The sequence below is a fragment of the Stylophora pistillata genome, chromosome 3 (genome assembly GCF_964205215.1).
Source record: "Stylophora pistillata chromosome 3, jaStyPist1.2, whole genome shotgun sequence".
Taxonomy (NCBI): Eukaryota; Metazoa; Cnidaria; class Anthozoa; order Scleractinia; family Pocilloporidae; genus Stylophora; species Stylophora pistillata.
In genome coordinates this window covers 40987602-41006856 of record NC_142521.1, presented here as the reverse complement: position 1 = coordinate 41006856, position 19255 = coordinate 40987602, and the positions used below count along the sequence as shown (strand labels likewise).

The 19255-nt window shown below is 40.1% G+C and overlaps 1 protein-coding gene across 8 annotated transcripts in view; it reads left to right on the top strand.

Annotated features, from left to right (window-relative positions):
- LOC111343164 (uncharacterized) overlaps positions 1-19255 on the top strand; it is a 119860-nt gene that overhangs the window by 25687 nt on the left and 74918 nt on the right. For all 8 annotated transcript variants that reach the window (XR_015999018.1, XM_088754373.1, XM_088754368.1 and 5 more), the window contains exons 29-62: positions 120-336; positions 818-1036; positions 1375-1572; positions 1833-2036; positions 2140-2486; positions 2837-3074; positions 3278-3612; positions 3868-4096; positions 4457-4663; positions 5127-5342; positions 5781-5984; positions 6559-6759; positions 6973-7182; positions 7436-7639; positions 7821-8027; positions 8350-8562; positions 8723-9069; positions 9478-9721; positions 9801-10013; positions 10104-10289; positions 10594-10806; positions 11164-11385; positions 12929-13138; positions 13596-13793; positions 14281-14499; positions 14596-14856; positions 15179-15394; positions 15552-15722; positions 16262-16474; positions 16802-17026; positions 17415-17639; positions 17806-18021; positions 18653-18877; positions 18965-19177. Coding sequence is in view for 7 of the 8 variants with exons in the window: in XM_088754373.1 (XP_088610499.1) it covers positions 120-336; positions 818-1036; positions 1375-1572; positions 1833-2036; positions 2140-2486; positions 2837-3074; positions 3278-3612; positions 3868-4096; positions 4457-4663; positions 5127-5342; positions 5781-5984; positions 6559-6759; positions 6973-7182; positions 7436-7639; positions 7821-8027; positions 8350-8562; positions 8723-9069; positions 9478-9721; positions 9801-10013; positions 10104-10289; positions 10594-10806; positions 11164-11385; positions 12929-13138; positions 13596-13793; positions 14281-14499; positions 14596-14856; positions 15179-15394; positions 15552-15722; positions 16262-16474; positions 16802-17026; positions 17415-17639; positions 17806-18021; positions 18653-18877; positions 18965-19177 (7666 nt within the window). In the remaining variant the exon portion in view is untranslated. The remainder of the gene's footprint in view (positions 1-119; positions 337-817; positions 1037-1374; positions 1573-1832; positions 2037-2139; positions 2487-2836; positions 3075-3277; positions 3613-3867; positions 4097-4456; positions 4664-5126; positions 5343-5780; positions 5985-6558; positions 6760-6972; positions 7183-7435; positions 7640-7820; positions 8028-8349; positions 8563-8722; positions 9070-9477; positions 9722-9800; positions 10014-10103; positions 10290-10593; positions 10807-11163; positions 11386-12928; positions 13139-13595; positions 13794-14280; positions 14500-14595; positions 14857-15178; positions 15395-15551; positions 15723-16261; positions 16475-16801; positions 17027-17414; positions 17640-17805; positions 18022-18652; positions 18878-18964; positions 19178-19255) is intronic.

Sequence of the window (19255 nt, the reverse complement as noted above, 5' to 3'; positions counted from 1 at the left end):
TGTTGAAAATGTACGATTATTTTTTTATTCAGTAAACTTTATATCACTTAAAGTGGGTGGCATCAAAGCCAACCGGATCAAATCTTTCTTTCTTACTTTAAAATAACATCGTCTTTTAGGTTTTGGTATTCTTTACAAGTGGTCCATGGCCATCCCAGTACAGAGACTCCTGGAAACCCATAGCGAGGCAACTACAAAAAGAGGGAGTTGAGATTTATGCTGTTGGGATCGGTTCATCTGTTGACGAACGTCAGTTGAATGATATGACAGAGAAAACCTATAAAGGAAATGATCTCCCTTCTATCACACCTGATCTGGACTATGGCACAAGAACAGGTGCTTATTAGCCGGTATTGTAATATGGTCGAAGCCGATTTGGAAGTTATCGATCTACAGGACACCTACGAATTACGTCGTTTTCCAATGACTGAGTTCAATGATTGTTTAATTAGTCGATGATGGAGTTAGATAAGTCATTATCAGGAAAAATTGTCCCCGACATTTCAGGGGAGCGATCTCTCATTCTTCTCAGAAAGCATGGACATGTCATGTCATATGGCCGGAGAAGACCGTAATTTTTGGCGGTTATTTGCAAGTTACCTGACGGGTTATCTAATAGTGTAATGGGGAAAATGCGTCGACTGATTAACATAATTGTTATGGTGATGCGCATAACGGATAACGAGTAGGTGTAGATTCTTGATACTCGACATAATTTTGTCATTCCCGAAACGTATTTCTTCAATCCCTGCATGCACTCCCCCCATCTTCACAAAAGGTAATCATGCAATATTAGGAGCCGTATTTTATTTTTCAGGCGAACCAGGCAAGAAATTGACAGAGTGTCAACGACGCTATGACAATGCTATCCGCCGTTATACTCCTCATGCGATGATACCTCAATGTAGACCTGATGGAAGTTTCCTTCCCAGGCAGTGCGACATATCATACTGCTATTGTGTTGACGAGAATGGAGACGAAAGACCGAACACTCGCCTGAATGTCAGATATGGAAAACCTTCGTGCGATGAAACGGGTGGGTAACCACTTAGGTCTTGTATATAGACGTTCCAGGAATGAAGGGCCAAAATAAATTACTGCTGAAGGCACTCATACTAAAAAGTTCCATACTGAACGTTAGATGAGTTCCTTCAGCAAAAACTACATTTGCGTGGACTGCACTTACATGGTAATCATCCCTTTAGGCACTTAATGTGGTCCTCGTAAGCGTCCTCATATGCGTCGTAATAGCTGTTTGCAAAGAGGCATAAAATGTCATTTAAAAATACTTCTGCATCCATATCTCGCACAAACATTTACATAAAGTTTACCTTAATGTTTACTTGTATTTTTCAACGCCTTGTAAAATTACAGGAATAAAACCTACAGCTTGCCAGGCACAGCAAATTAGGTCTCAAGGATTCATGATGCGTGGCCCCGAATGTAAACCGGACGGAAAATTTGAAGAAGTGCAATGCAAGTCATTGACTAAGGAATGCTGGTGCGTTGATGCCTCTGGCTTAGAGAGGACCGGGTCTAGAACTACCAAGTATCTTAGATGTCCTCAAGCTGGTAGGTTTGCTTGTTGAGTAAGGACTTTAGTGAAAAGAATGCTCTGGAAAAACGTTAGCTACTTCGAGGCGTAAGCAGGTGGAATAATCTAGTTGTCGTTGGAGTTTGGAACTGTGTTTTGTGCTATAATAAGGGCGCGTAAAAATGGGTTAGATGAGAAGGATTCGTTCATGAAAAAAGATCGTAAAACGACATTCTACATATGTCATGAGCTTCCCTTGTGGTTGCTGCCCAAGTAAAAGTTGCAAATTTTATTTTAGGGAAATCAGCAACGTCATGTGAGAAACGCTATCAACGGAGGGATCCTTCGGAATTCATACCACGTTGCACACCAGATGGAAGTTTTGAAAAGACACAGTGTAAAGATCGTCAATGTTTCTGTGTGAATGCAAATGGTGACAAGATTGATCAAAGTAATGTTTTGTTAACCAATGGAATGCCATACTGCAGAGCCCCAAGGCCAGGTAGGACACAATCCAAATGCTAGATAACTCCTGAAAATGAGGGAGGGAACAATGACAGTTAAACGCTGTCTCGGCTTACAACACTCTCTTCCTCTCACTTTAGTTGGCAACAGAGCCTTAGATGTGGGAATCATTCTTGACCAGACCTTGGCTCTTAAAGCCGACGAATGGAAGGATGTGCTTACTTTCCTGAAAAAAATAGTTAACGGACTTGGCGTCTCGTCGGCACTTGATGGCACAAGAGTTGGATTAATGCGTTTCTCGTCTAGACCATATATGTCTCTGTACTTCAACACAATTAGAGACGATATCCTATCACCTAGCACTGTGAACAAGTTTATTGACCCAATACAACAAATTCAAGGTGACAGGCGTATCGACCTGGCTCTTCAGAAGGCCGCGAGGGACCTGTTCACTAACAGGGGAGGGTCGCGTTATAATGCCAAAAAGGTAGAATCCTTTTCCTTTCAATATCCAATACTATTACAAACTTGATCTGGACCGCTATCATGCACCATCGTCTTATGTTACTACCATTAGAATAACTTTTTGGTCTCATCATTATCATTATTCATATTTCCGTTAGTCAAGAATAGTAGAATCGTCATCATTATCACTGTGCTATTGCCGAAGTGACCCTTTAAAGGAGGGAGGATACCAAATAAAGCAGCGTTATTAATAAGGCAAATATGAAATACCGTGTTTATGAACATGCAGTTTCGGGGCATCTTTTTGCGCTGGTTTCGTCAATCATGCCTTATAAATGTAAGTTGTGATAAAAGTCTTTTTTTTGTTTTTAGGTTGCGCTGTTATTTACCACAGGCCCCCAGTCGACCCAACAACCACTAAATACACCGTTAGCAGACGCTGCATCCCAACTAAAAAATGTTGATGTAGACGTATTTGCGATCGGTTATGGGACGAGTGTTAAGCAATCGGAGCTGGAGGCTATAGCATCAAGACCTTCCTATGTATTCATGTCCCAAAGCGCTAGCCTACCTATTATCTCATCGCAGGTTATTGGACGGATAGTTCAAGGTAATATGCAAACTAGAAGCTTGGTTAGTGCCCTAGATGGATATGAGTTAAACGTCCTTCAAACTCGGAATTTACACCATAACAGATTTCTGGGTGCAGAAAGAGTTAATACTTCCCTCAAGGTCCCTGTGTATGCTACTTGTTTCGTAAGTACAATGTAGTAAATCAAAATGCACTTAAAGGAGTACTCGTCTTTTCAACAGGACGTACTCCTTCACTAGACGTTGCTTTCCTGGCGGATTCTACAGCTGGTGTCAACTGGCAAAAGACCCTTAATGCTATCTCAAATATTATCTATAGTTTCGATGTCTCTCAAAGTGGCACCCACATTGGCTTTATACCCTACAGCTCATCGGCTCCTGTGGCAGTCTCCTTTCCAAATCCTTATGTCCGACCCTACAATCCTACGACTGTCGTACAGAGTATCAACAGGGTTGCTCAGCAAGGAGGATCGGAAAGACGGCTTGACCTTGCTTTCCAGGCTGCAAGTGATGAATTGTTCACCCCACAAAATCGATCTCGGCAGGCTGTAAAACGAGTAAGCAATAATTTTTAGCAATACTCATAACCAATCAAAGTGTATATTTCCTCTTCATCAAGATTACTTATTTCCTGGAGGAGTCCTTAACAGGGTCAAGAATGTCAGTTTCCGAAGTTCACTGAACACCGCGTTTAACAAGTGTGTGGTCGAATTTTACCTTTTTCTTTGCTTTTCTCAAAATTTCTAGTAGTAGTTATGTTCCTTTGAATGATTGAACTAGTTACATGATCTGAAACGAATTTATACCAACAGGTAATTATTCTTTTTATCAACGGCAAATGGCCTTCTGAGGACAGTTGGACTTATCTTCTCACCCAGCTGAAAAACACGGGTGTCGAGGTGTACGTGATAACGTCAGATCCTTCAGCAGATACACCAGATGCTTCAAGAGCCGCAAGTGGAGAGGACAACATCTTTAGGACAAACTCTTACAGTGACGTTGAAGATGTCGTCCCCAAAATTTTACTTGCCGTTACTAAAGGTAAATGTAGCTGATAAAGCTAAACTAACTTAGTTTTTGGACTTGTTATCAAGGTCGGTGGAAATAACCTTTTATTGGAGGAAATGAGATTTTTAACCCTCTAACTCTCAAAATCTGATTGTTAATTCTCCCCTCTAGCTGCTACACATTTTCTTTTTAATCCGCTGCGAGAATTTAGTGTTAGATCAAGATAAAAACTTGTACCTGATAAGTTTAAGCATTATTTTAGGAAGTAGTTACTTTCATGTTAATTACACGCACAAACCAATAGGTTCGTCTTTTATCTAACAATCGCATTTTTAATCTGAAATATTGTATGAACAGCAGACATAAATTGGGTTCGTTCGTTCACTTATCCAGATCCCGAAGTGACAATGTGCCAGAGGTACAACAATGGCAACGATCAGTTTGTCATTCCACAACGACCTGGATCGAAATGTACAGCTCATGGAGCATATGAAGAAATCCAGTGCGATGACAAGTCCAACGAGTGTTGGTGTGTCGATCGAATTGGCTATGAGATAATTGGTAGCCGAAGCACCGGGTCAATCAAGTGTCCAACGAAAGGTACGATGTCTTGATAAACAACTGAACTTTTCTGAGGTCGATACTCTCTCGTGTACATGTATGGTTTACAAAGGCCATTCGAAAAGATGAACAGATCAATGAATGAGAGGGTTGCCAGCTCGTTAACCTGTCTGTGCAGCTGCAAACTTTAAATATACTTCTCTTTTCTTGAGCTCTTAATAATTTCAGGGCTTGGGAAGGCTAATGCGTCGCAAGAACTAATTGAGAACCTTTTATACGCGATATTTGTTACCGTTCTATTAATTTCAGCCAAAGAAGGTAAATCGTTCATATAACGATAATATAACGACTCCCACAAATTTAAGTCTGGCGGTTAAGACTAAAGCAATCAAAAATGACAAATTGAGATGAATTCATTGTTCGTTTCCTAACAAAAAAATTGGACAGTTTGTGTATTCGCACTTTAATATCTCTTCAGTCGAAGTATTTCTTTTATAAATAGGGGGAGGTCTTACACCTTGTCAAAAGGAATTTTCGGAAAAGTCAAGAAACTGGCTTTTGAAAGGAAGGCAATTACCACGATGTCAACCTGATGGTAGCTACTCCAAAAAGCAGTGCTTCAAGTCATTCTGTTACTGTGTCAACGAAGATGGTGTTGAAATTTATGGTACAAGAAAGAATATATCGGAAGGTGACGTCATGTGTGGTCCTGATCCAAGTAAGAACCTGTAATGTCGTCTTTTTGTCAAAAGATACTTCGAAATACTTATTTTAAATAAAGAGAATCCACTACGTTAACCAGTAGGTACATTCTGTTGATAATTTTTATTGTACCTAGAGGCCCAAAGATGTAAAAATATCGTTTAAGTTCCTTTATTAAGCTTGATTAAAAAAATGATGGTTTTCTCCTGCGTTGTTATTTTGTGGCTCCTATCGACCGTTGATCATTGGTCGGCTTGAAATTTAGAGCGCTAGTTTTTGAAGGAGCAGCATCGACGACGGTTGGCTACAACTCCCATACTTTTTAATGATGTCTTTTAATAATTGATGTTTATATTCAGACAGCATCTATTAATCATATGTATTTAAACATGCTGTGCATGCAATATTTCATGGCTTTTTCCATATTATATAATATATTTCTTCTGTTACTCAGCTCTTACAAAGTGTCAGCATCAGCGCGCTGAATTTGCGTCGAACCCTGGTAGATTAGGTTTCATACCACGTTGCAAACCGAACGGAAACTATGAAGCTGAACAGTGTCGAGGCTCTGTTTGTTACTGCGTGAATATCAACGGAATTCGTATTCCTGGAACAGATGCTAGTATTGGTCAAGGAAGACCTAAATGTAAAGATCCAGGTTAGGACTGCATTGCTTTGATATTCCTTTTTTTATGCTAATTTGTTTATCTACTGATTGCTCATCGCACAGCAACTACCAGCCGTTAGCCTGTTGTTGCTTTGGCAGGTATATTTTTTTCCACTTAAAAGTTTCTTTCCAGGGAGCGAAGGAATATTGATACCCAAAAGACTTCTCCCCTTGCTTTTCCTTCTATTTTTGCAAAAGGCTGTAAACATCAGGAGAAATGTATATCGCGTAGTCTAGTCGTCTATGCGAGAGTTCCAAAAAACACTATACTCGGTTGTAGTGACTGGTTTTTCTAAATCCCGACGGAAAGTCAAGTAATTATTGAATCTGACAGGTTTGTTTTCCTTTTCGTGACTACCCTTACCAAGACTAGACTACAAGATCAATTTTTACCCTGGTCTCTTGTTTTTCTTCGTATATCAAGTAACGACTGTAGGTGCGATTTCCTATCAGTTTTATTCGACACATTTGTTGTCTTCGTAGCTTTTGTTTTGTTTTTGTTTTTTGTCGCTGGAAATGTGTGGAAACGACACTAACAGTTATCTCCTTATATGTATTTTTGAAGACGATACCCTGACGAAATGTGAAAGGCACGTACAGAAGGCTCTGATAGGCGGCAGAAGCTACGTGCCAAGATGCAAAAGAGATGGAACTTATGAAAAAGTGCAATGTGATGGAACAAATAGCTTATGTTGGTGCGTCGATAAAGACGGTAAACGTGTCCCTCAGATAGGACAAGAAGGTCGAGCCAGATGTGTAGACCAAGGTAATTTAGAAAGGTCACAACCGCACTATAAACTTATGTTCTTCAGCTGACTCTAATATTCTTTAACCTTTCTGATTAAGTCTATAGTCAGGTTGTCAAGGCATTTAGTGAGTCAGTGCCATCAACAAAATGTTTCTTAGGCCCTTCCTGAGTCATACGATCGGAGTTCACGATCATTTTTTCATAAGGAATACTGTTTTTCAATTTGGATAGATTCCCTTACTCCTTGTCAGCGACAACAGCGAGACAGCTGGAGGAATCCAGTACCTGGCCGTGCTGTTCCCTCGTGTGACCCAGATGGTAGTTACAGCAAGGTGCAGTGCTTCCTTAGCACGTGTTACTGTGTCGACGAAATCGGAAATCAAATCAGAGGCACCAGTGTTAATTCACTGAGAGATGGACTTCCAAATTGTGATGATCCAGGTACATGTCACTTTTAACATTCATACATTCTAAGGGCGCATTTTCCCTTTCTTTCAGTGTTGTACCTCACAGAGCTGGTGGATTAGAGAAATGACCATATCATGACATCTTTGCACCCAAAATAACGCCTATTTCCCTCTAATAGTTTCAAAACAATTTTTCAAGAAAGTGTGCTAAGGTACTTATATCGTACGCCATATCGACAGACGAATATAAACGCCATAAATAAACTAATCCTTTCTTTTACTTGTAGTTAAATCACCTTCCAACTGCCAGAAAAAACAAGCAGAAGCTCAGTTGTCATCCTCTCTATCGCCTCAAGTCATGTGCAAGCCTGACGGCTCTTACAGCGATGTGCAGTGTGACAAGTCAACAGAGGAGTGTTGGTGTGTGAATGGAAAAGGAAAAGAGATTCTTGGAACAAGAAGCCTTGGAGTAGTGAAATGCGCTGCAACAGGTAAAATCGTTTTAGCAGTATCGCAATGGACCCACTATTCAAGCAAAGAAATCAGCCAGCGTCTTTTGTCGCTTCTCTATTTAATATTGTGTAAACAGGATGTAAAAAGAAAAAATTTAGTTAAATAATGATATTGCATCTGGTGGATAATAATCAGCTCTTGCGTTGTCTTACTCTTCAGCTCCTTTGTCGCCGTGTCAAGATCGTATTAAAAGAGCAGCTGGAGGAAATTTAGCACTTTGGAATCATGTTCCTTACTGTCTTCCGAATGGAGGTTTCCAATATGCGCAATGCAACGCTCAGAATGGAAACTGTTGGTGTGTTAATATAAATGGACTTGAGTACACTGAGACACAGAGCAAGAAAATACCAAACTGCGCCTTCACAGGTAAGCCTTTTGTCGCTACCTGGACCTTGAATGTCAAATTAAGGTAGACATTGAGAATTTCCATTTTAAGAGTTAGAGTTAGATCTCATTGCGCGGACTTCACGTCAATTATTACCATATTCGAAAACTACCGTATTCGAAACAAGAGCTGCAATTCTCGTCACAAGGGTTCTGACAACCCCCCCCCCCCCCTCCCCTTTCTCTCTCATTTTTATGTTGGTAACGAGAATGGTAGTTCGCCAGGAGAAATGCAGTAAAGACCCCACAAAAAAAGATAATTCTCTTTTGAATTATTATTATTATTTATTTTTTTTTTTTGCAGTTTGGTATACGCCATGCCAAGCGCAGAGACAGCAGGTACTTGGACCCACAGGTATCGCCCCTCTAGGTGTCTTTGTTCCACAATGTAATGCCGATGGAAGCTACAATCATACACAATGCCAAAGTGGCGGGCCGCTTTGTTGGTGTGTTGATGGAAATGGAAAAGAAATTACAGGCACTCGACAGCCTGGAAATCCAAATTGTGACAAACCAGGTACACCGCTTGGCCAAATGTTTGATTTTATGATATCTTTTCCTCAATTGTTATTTAATTAATAAGTTTCGCCAGGCCACCAAACTAGTCAATTCTCCCTTTTTTGAAACAAGAAAGCACTACCAACTATAAACAGTGGTTTTTTATGACTTTTTTGTAGGTGATATCGCTAGTATACCTGTAGAACTTGGCTTCCTCTTTGATGGTTCTGGACAAGTCACTGAGGCAGATTTCAATGCCCAAATCGCCTTAGCCAAAGACATTGCGGACACTTTTAATATTACGGAAGGACTTGCACATATTGGCGCCGCTGCATACAGCCTTAACAGTAAAGTGCAATTCACTTTCATTAACCCTCTTGATGGGCCAAATCGGACTGCACAGGCAGTAAATGAACTCCTTGATAGAACAACTCATGATGGAGGAGCTGCAAGACTCGGTCAAGGGCTGAAAATTGTCGATTCCGATTTATTTAGCCCAAAAGGAGGGAGTGCTAATGTTCCAAAGGTTAGTAAGGCAATGTCACAAAAATGTGGGGGGTATATGCATTGACAGGTGTACTAAGTAGGCCGTCCTTCATAAACTCCATTGCAATAATGACTGAGGCTGCCTGGATTTAAAGATGTTGTTTTATAATAGCAGGGCGGTAAGGTGAATGTTAAATTAGTGAGAGGATTGCGCTAACTCTGAAGTTCTTTTGAAGCTGGATATTTCGCATGCACAGAAAAGAATTGAATGCATTTGGACGTACTAAAACGCACATACTGTTCAATGTAAACCTTTAACCTTCAAGTTCATAACTTAAAGACGTAAAAACAACAGAATATTATCTAACATTGTATTATATTTAGTAGAGTAAAATGTGGAAAAAGTGTTTCTCTCATCCTATAACTCTGTTTTACATGGCTTCCATAGGTACTAGTGGTTTTTGTCGGAAGTTTTCAAACAAAGGACGGTAAGCAAATTCCCCTGCCTGATGCAGTTTCGGGGTTGATCGCCAAAGGTGTAGAGATTATATCAGTTGGTATTGGAGAGAATATCGACCCAAAAGAATTGCAGTCTATCGCTACCGACCCAAAGAGTGTTTTCCATCAAGATGCGATTGATCAACTGAAGAGAGCTGTGAAAGAGGCGGCCCTTAAGAAACCACCCGTTCCAGGTAAAACATATCTTTATTAAAAACCAATCCATAATTGCAGCTGTATAACTGAGCATTTTAACTTCTCCGCCTAATACAGATGATCTACCTCCAACGCCGTGTCAATTAGAGGTTGAAAAGGCTCTCCAAACCCCCTACAGTTCTGATCAATTTGTTCCACGTTGTAAGAGGGATGGAACTTTTGAAGATGTGCAGTGTTCTGAAAGCACAGAAGAGTGTTGGTGTGTAGATAGCCTTGGCGTTGAACTACGCGGCACGAGGTCACAAGACATCGTAACCTGTCCTGGAATGGGTAAGTGATACAGCGAGGTTACATTTTTGTTCTCCGATATTTTGTGGTATGGTAATGATTCTGGGAAAATTTTTCCACCTCTTGAAATAGGATCTGATCTGACAAGATGCCAACAGGAGTACATGGAAGGCCGTTTTAGACCACTATGTACTCCAGAGGGAGCCTATGAAGATGTACAATGCCAAGGAACAGCTTGTTTCTGTGTGAATGAAAGAGGCGATGAGATTGCACAGTCTCGGACAGAGCTTCCTGTCAAGCCGAATTGCACAACGTCAGGTATCATTTGTTAAAAATGAAATAAGATTTTATCCCCTATAGCGATGGTCTTGATACTGCAGAATGTCTTCAACTTCGATCTTCCACGGAGCGGCAAGTTCAATAAAATTTACTCAAGGTCTTTGAACTATATCTCAAATATACCCGTGATTATCAAAACATATTTGTGTTACGATTGGAGAAGTATGGGTAGGCTATGTATTATTTTTTTCATATATGAAACTGATTTCCCCAAAAATGGGAAGTCCTGAACAATTCAATATCAAAACAAGATAACCATGAAAAATTTCGAATAACTCACCAGATCAAGAACTCACAGTGTGCCAGCATCAGTACAGTAGACAAACAAGCAACACTCCGCCAGTTGGAGCATTAATTCCTCGTTGCAAACCAGATGGAAGTTATGAAGATGTTCAATGCCGTGGATCTGTCTGCTACTGTGTGGATAGGAGAGGTAAAGAACTTCGAGGAACGGCAGTAAATATTGGGATGGGTACTCCTCAGTGTAAAACTCCAGGTAAGAAGACAGTAAATAATAATCTAAAATTTACGGTATGCAATTTCATTTCATTAATAGAGAAGAAACCTTCGCCTTGCTTGCTAAGAGTCGGAAATCGTAATGGAAAGTTTTCGAGTACTTTCCAGATTTTTAGTTGCGAAATGTGCCCTCTCTTATCCAGAAACCACCCTCCATTCACACGGGTTAAGAACTGATAGAGCCCTCCTGGAAATTTTGCTAATGCAGAATTAAGTTGGTGAGGGGGGGAGGGGGAGGGGTCTTCGTTTACGGTGGACAAGCCATTTGCACTAACGCCCCGTGACTGATGTGATTTCTTGACAAACCAAAATAAGCACGTATATTTCTAACTCTTAGGTAAGAATCTTACCTTGTGCCAACGACAATACCAGGAGTACTGGAAATATCCCTCCATGGGCCGGTATGTTCCACGATGTAAACCAGACGGTTCCTTTGATAAAGTACAGTGCTATGGCCCGTACTGCTTCTGCACAAATCAAGACGGAAACAGAAGAGGTGGCAGTGTTATACTGCAATCGGTTACAATGCCTTTTGGAAGTGACGATTGTACTGATAACGGTAGGATCGTAATGTTAATCTTAAGTTTAACAGAACGTAGAGCTGCCCTGAAGATGGTCGAAAACGTAGTTTTGCCGATTGAAGTTGGAGAAGAGAAATGAGACTACCTCCTGCTACTTTCATCTCTCCATCACTCCAGCCAAGAGACAATAAGCCTAGATAAAGCATCGTAGGCTCGTAAATTTAAATATTAATTCCTCTGTATTTCCTCTACTGCACCACATAAGACAAAATTCCATATGGGACTATCGAAGAGAGTGAGTGTAACAATAGAGTTTGGATCTTGACCCAATTTTGACCCGATGTTTCTCGGTGCTACTTATTGCTTTCTTTTTTCGGAGTATCTTAGTACGGTTCGACATTCGTGCTCGATACACAGTTGAGTTCGCTCCTTTTATGATTTCTTGCCTATAGCCACTCGCAAATTATGTTTTCAGTTCTTGTAGTGACACTACGGAATACAGTAAAAAGCGATTGCATCGCACAATCATTTCAGGATTGCGTGTAAATTGAAACAAAAGTTTTCCTTGCAGAATATGTTAATAGTTGTGACTGGTGCATCAAAACGTAGTGGGAAATGTTTTCTTTGAGGAGAGAGCATTTTAACGTCTAAATTAGCAACTTATATAGATCCGAAGATACATTCTTTTCAGTTCTCGTGACACTACAAAAGACGTTAAACATCTTAAATATAATTTTACAATGGCATCCACCGACGCATAACTTGAATACTTTTCCTTTCAGAAATATCTCAACAGATGTGATTTGCATATCATTTTATTGTTTGAATCAGCGACTTATGCCGAAGAGGGCGGCTAAATTTGCGAAGCGAGAAGGCTACAAAATACGAGCCCCTAAGTTATTCAAAAGAATGATGGAATAGAGAAACAGAGGATCGGAGGAATGATGGAATATCCTAAAAGGCCGAGTGCCTTTTTGTGTGAAAAAAAAAGTCTCAACAAATGGAATTGCAATAAAATCAACAAAATTGTTTACAATTAGCTGACAAAATTAAAAAAAGCATAGGTAATCATTGGTGCAGCCCAGAGGATAGGGGAACCATGAGGATTTCGAGCTAGCCCCCTTAAATTGTTATAATACTGCAATTGTTATCATTATAATTATTGCTAATATTATTATTTTTCACCATTAATTATTATTTGAGTGTCAATTAGACGATGTGTTCATGTATCATCTTTCTCTTGTGGACCAGGGTACTTAGAAATATGTGGAATACGGCAGGTTTTCTGCTTTGCATGTGAGACAAATATTCTGCCAAACTACCTTCTAGCGTCATTAAAAAAGTCTCTAGTTCTTTACAATGCTATACCAGTAGTATTTTTTTTACTGTCTATTTTTCTTTAAGCTGAGAAAATTTCACCAGAAACCGTCTCTGTTATCCTGAGTCCACATTTTCTGGAACCTTTTCACCGAACTATTTGAAGTTCGTGAATTCAGAGGTTTTTTATTGTTAGTTTCCTGCAGTTGAGTACTTTCTAATTTCCTTATCTCATTATAATTTTATGTATGGTTGCTTCTGCAGAACAAGTACTCACTCCTTGTCAAAAGAAGCAGGTCGATTTCTTTACCTCTCCTCCAGCTGCTGGCAAATACTTCCCCCGCTGCACCCCTGAGGGGTTGTATGTTGAAGTGCAATGTACCGTGCAGAATGACGAGTGTTGGTGTGTTCATGAAAATGGCACAGAGATTCCACAAAGCAGAACAAAGGGTCCCATAAGGTGTCCAAAACCAGGTCATTACAGTTATTTGTTACTTAAGTGAAGCAGTAACTGACTTAAGCAAGACAAGATGAAATCTTCGATTATTCCAAGCGTGTCTTCCTCTGTAATTACCGATCACCCGCTAACTGCTAATATTGACATAAGCCTATACCGCATAGGTGCATTTTTGCACATTTTTTCTGCGGTGCTAGAACTGAAAAATTATCCAACTCCAAGCAGCTAGAAAAGTCAAAACTTTTTCCTCTTTCGCTGCGGTTGCCAAAGAGGAAACTATACTATTAATGACGTGGCGGTAAAAAGACAACTGAACATGGCTACAAGGTTATCAAAACGTTTTGATTGAGCGTATTAGATATCCGTTTGTTACTGGAACGCACTTCGGTTCCTAAATTCACCGATACTCAGACACTTATTTGGCGTTAACAGTTTGATATGGTAAAATTTGCTTAAACAATTCGTCTTTCATAGATTCTGCCCCTACTTGTCCAGCAAATCAGGTTCAAGATACTGGTTATTTTGCGCACTTTATTCCGGAGTGTGATGACGATGGAGACTACAAGTCAGTACAGTGTGATTACAGATATGGCTACTGTTGGTGTTCTGATAACAATGGAAATCCTCTTCCAGGGACCACAGTGAGGGGTCATCCCGACTGCAAAGTACCGAGTAGGTCTTAGGATTATATACATATATTTAACAATAGTCCCTTTTACAGTTGTGGGCTTGGTGGCCAAGGATGTGGATGAAGGTATAAATCCACCCCCAAATGATTTTACGTTTGTGGTACAATTTAAGCCATGCCAGAGTGTTCAAACTAGAAACTAGTGAGCTTCGCACAATTACACGACATGACCCATCCTTTATCCTATTAGAGTGCTCGATATATATAGATATATACGCTTCTCTTTACTCCTTTATGTGATATTTAAAATAATTTCATTTTTTTAACCCGAATTAATTTCCACATAGAGCACATCCTCTCTGGGTGTCTCAGATGCTTAATCAGCATTGAGTCAGTAAGGAATGCTGAATATATCTTCGCAATTACGGAGTTCAAACCGACAGTCTTCTCTTATTTATGATTATTCTTCTATTATTATTATGATTATTCCGGACCATTTTATACTGTTTCCGTTTGTGGTATGTCTTGCAGAAAAACTGACCATTTGCCAGCATCATCTTCACCAGTTGAGTGCTTATTCCGGTTTTACTCAAACTGGAGCCTATGTTCCAGAATGTAGAAGCGAAGATGGACATTTTAAATCGCTTCAATGTGACCGTTTTAGCTCAGTGTGTTTCTGTGTCGAGCAATATTATGGCTACATTTTGGCAGGATCAGTTGGCGTTCAACAGCAAGATTGCGCTAAACACGGTGAGAAACTGATCCTTTTGCCATAAATGTTTCCTTCACCCCGAGACGGTTGTGAATGCCATAAATGGAAGGTGAACTATTTGATGTCTTTTTCAGGATCAAAACCACCACCATTTGTACCAGGTTTCAAAGTGCTTCCGCAGCTAGTTGGTAAAGCCCCCTGCTCACGCGCTCGTAAGCAGGCATTGGGTGCGCTTACCTTGTACGTTGTCGGGGTTTACGTTCCACAGTGCAAACCAGACGGTGGTTTTAAAACGATACAATGTAATCCCTCCACGGAATACTGCTGGTGTGTGGATGAGGCGGGAAGGGAAATGCCTCGCACCCGCGTCCGAGGGAAAGCAGCTTGTGATAAAGGTAATGGGTGACCTTAGCATCTGCAATGCTGTGTTCGGGTCGCCAGAACCAAAGGATACTATTTTATTTCTGTAAAAATTAGTGAATACATAAGAAAAATATCTAAACAGTATCTTTTTTTTGTTATAGAAGTATTTGATGTTTATAATGTCATTTAGTTGGTCATGTCATGATTCTATAACTTTTGAAGTAGCTCTCAAAGTATCTGTTACATTGGCACATGCTTCCAGCAAAGATACCATCACGGATAGGACCAGGAATATCTTTCAATAACCCAAAAGACACACCTTGTCAGTTGGAGTAACTTTGTTACATTTTTTAGCAAATATGACACGCTGTGAGATGGACAGTCTACGTGCTCGTGGCTGGCAAATAAATGGAAAATCTGCGGCAGTTTTTTCGCCGGATTGTCGCCCAGATGGTAGTTATGTTCCTGAACAATGTGACAAATCCAAAGGTCAGTGCTGGTGTGTAGACAAAAAAGGAAACGAGCTTGTGGGAACAAGAGGTGATGGAAGACGAACGTGCACATCTCAAGGTGGGTTTACAAACGGCTTCTTGACATTATTGTTATTTTTGGCAATTACCTTTCAGAAGGTGCTGAAACAGCCATTTTCCCAGTACCGATTGCCTAATCTTGATTGGAGCATGCCCTTGAATGTCAACATTTCCTTACATTCTTACTTTTTTCCCAGCCGGAGAAACAAAATGTCAAGAAGATGGGAAACGAGCTTGTGATAAAGACGGCGCCTATGCGCCAAGACAGTGCGATAATAGCACTTGTTGGTGTGTAGACCGAGTGGGGAGAGAAATACCCAGGACGAGATCTGTGGACAACAAAGAAAATCTCAAATGTGATGTAACAGGTGCCTATGCTGAGTCATCTTACTGATAAGATATGATGTCATAACTGCTTTCGATAGTCATGTTTTCCATATATTCAAAATCAGAAGTTAACTATGTCGTAATAGTCACTGGATACAAAAACCTGGCACCCTATCACCTTACTAGATAGCTCCAGTTGTTTACAAATTTCTTGTGATGAGCAGACAACATATTGCCAAGAGAACTTACTTCATTCTAATGCCGAAAGGATAAAGAGCATTTACTGGAGCTGAGTCTACGTTTGGGTGATAACTGCATCTGTTTTTTTAAAATCAACTTGAATTTAAATACTGTATAAAGCATCTAAATGATGTTTTATAATAAACAAAACTTTACATTTTCGCGGTTGGATATGAATTCGTATTCTCGTTTAATTTCCATTCCTGTCGACGACAAAACTAATCCACGTGTGGCCATGTAATATCCTCTCTAAAATTATCGCTGATAATTCATTACCTGAAAAAAATACATGTCCTTCTTTGTTTGGGAACTTCTTTTCTCGTTCTGTTCTATCCCAAAGCTGGATTACCAAAATGCCAAAAGGAACGACAACGGAGTTTGGGATGGAATGGAAAACCAGCTCCTGGTGTTTTTGTGCCTGAGTGCGACACAAGTGGAAATTTTAAAGCTTCTCAATGTCATGAGGCATCAGGATTCTGCTGGTGTGTAGATGCTGAGGGGAATGAGATTGCAAGGACCCGTGTAAGAGGACGGGCCATTTGCAGGCCTTCAGGTAAATTTCTCGCTTTGCGCAACTCATTTTCCTCTGACATGCAATATCCTCTTTTAATTCCTCGCCACTTGCCCAATATCCTCTTTTAATTCCTCGCCACTTGCCCAAGAGGTAGAGGAGAGGTACATTGTCAACACTTTTGGGGAACTTACGAGGACTATTTCGCTAGCAACAATTTTTGGTTAGCTAGTAACAATTTTTGCTAGCAACAATTTTTGGTTAGAGTTAAAAATCTGTTGATATTCTGAATAAACTGTAATGTAAAAACATAGGATTGCATTATCCTTTGGTACCTGTGTTCACGTTAGTATTCCTCTGACTTGACAGTTACCAAGTCTCCATGTCAAAGAGAGCGTCAAAGGTACCTCGGCTGGAAAGGCCAAGTGACAGGATCTTATCAACCAGCTTGTAACGATGATGGGCGTTACGAGCCTGTCCAGTGCAACGGTACCCACTGTTGGTGCGTAGACACTCATGGATATGAGCTTCCGGGAACACTGCGTTTGAGCTTGGGGATCAATCCGCAGACCCCTGACTGCTCTAAAACACCAGGTATAATTCACTTAAGTGACATATTGTTTGTTTTTTTGCCTTTCCCTGAAAATTTGCTCAACCTTGTGTGCTCAGCACACACTGACTAACCATCATTTTCCAATTTAAAGTCAGACGTGGAAACTGTTATGACAGCGCGTTATCCTAAATATATGGTTTTTATTTATGATATCCCATGGTTCAACTACTCAACAGTTCTCAACCTAGTATTTTCAGCACCTTTTCACTAGGGTACTGACTTACCATCATAAATGAAATTAAAACATTCTAAGAATTAAAATGTTGAATACATGGAAGCTGTTAAACAATGCGTTATTCTAAATGTTTTGATTTTTTGTCATGTTCCTTGGTCCTTCGAAGCCGCATTATCTGAATTTTTGGTTTTTAGTCTACTCAGCTAACATAACAACCTGTCAGAGATGGAGGAGCCGCATACTTGACTTACCTGGTTTCCCAGTACCACCTGGTATCTTCATTCCTGACTGTGAACCAGATGGCGGCTTTAGGCCAGTCCAATGTTCTGGAAGCACGGGATATTGTTGGTGCGTCACCAAAGCTGGATTTATGATTTGGAAAACCAGTACAAGAGGACGTCCCACTTGCGATAAGAAGGGTAGGTGCTGTTTGCCACTACGGCAAAATTTAATTTGAAAAAAAAAAAGCTCTGCCATTGCATTTATGAAGCTCGAAGGTTACATATGTTTGGTTCATCAAGTTTATTATTAGTAATATAGTAATAAATATGTCTTGATATCTATCCTCACCAATATATTGCACAGGTCCAACCAAATGTGTTAAAGAACAGCAGTTGGTAAGAGCACTTAAGAGTCAAAACGGAAATAGGAAAGGCTTTACCCTTCTTTGTAATCTCGCCGGCGGATATGAAAGAATGCAATGTGATGCTTCTGTTGGAGAATGCTGGTGTGTTGACAAAATGGGCAAAGAGGAACCACGAACACGTGTCAGGGGTAAAAAGCAATATTGCGATGCGCCAGGTAAGAAAGGCCATTTACGATGTTCATTAAAACTAGCCGAATCAAGAATCGTTCAGAACACGTGTTAGAGGTAAAAAGCAATATTGCGATGCGCCAGGTAAGAAAGGCCATTTACGATGTTCATTAAAACTAGCCGAATCAAGAATCGTTCAGATTTTTTTACACTCTTATGTGTAAGTTCCAATGATTTATAATGTTCTTATAATTGTGGATTGAAATTATTGAATAATATCCATCACAAGAGACGAATAAGGCAAAAAAGTCGGGTCGAAAATGTTTAAGGACAATAATGAGTTAACTGTTCCATTAACTTTGTCGAAGTTCCTACCTTATGTGGGTATAGCAACGTTCACTTCATAAACAAATGTTTTAGAATAGTTTTTTTTTTCCCGCTCGCGAAAGAGTGACGGAAATTATTTAAAGATTGCGATGCTTCGACTGATTTACTGTAAATCCTCCCATGAAGACGACTGGAAGCGTAAAATTCCAAATGATGATCGCGATCTAAATTTGATAGAAAGTCTGCAGTCGTTAGTGATTCTATGAAGCGGAGCAAATCATCAAAGGTCCACTTATCGTTATGACAACAATGAACAACTTTTATAACAAAACTCTCCACTTTCATTAACAGCTAATTTGTCCCCATGCTTGAGGGACCTGCGAAGGGCTCTCGGCTACACAAAAGTGGTGATTAAGGGTCGCTTTAAACCACGCTGTAAAACTGATGGATCGTACGAAAGGATGCAATGTCTGGAAACTGGAGCTGGTAAAGAAAAATGTTGGTGTGTGGATAGTGATGGCAAAGAGATAATTGGTTCACGTGTTTTGGGCAAGGCATACTGTGATCCCGATACAGGTAAGGAAATTTTAACTAAGACTCGTTTCCTCTTCCTTTTACACTGGTTACAACCGAAATATCAACCAAATCGTTTTCACATTTCAGTGATACCTACCATGTGTCAGAAGGAACGCCGCCTTGCCCTGGGATGGGACAACAAACCAAAGGATGGTGTCTTTGTGCCAGATTGCGATTCAGAAGGAGCCTATGAGCCAGTTCAGTGCTTGCGATCAGAAGGCCCTTGCTGGTGTGTTAATGAAGACGGGAAAGAAATACCTGGGACACGAGCTGAAAACGGAAAGCCAGCCGATTGCCCAGGTAAAGAATTGATTTAGTCAGAACAGTTTTTGTTTTCTTAAAAGTGAATTGAGTTTTAGTGATTGATTAAAAAAAAAT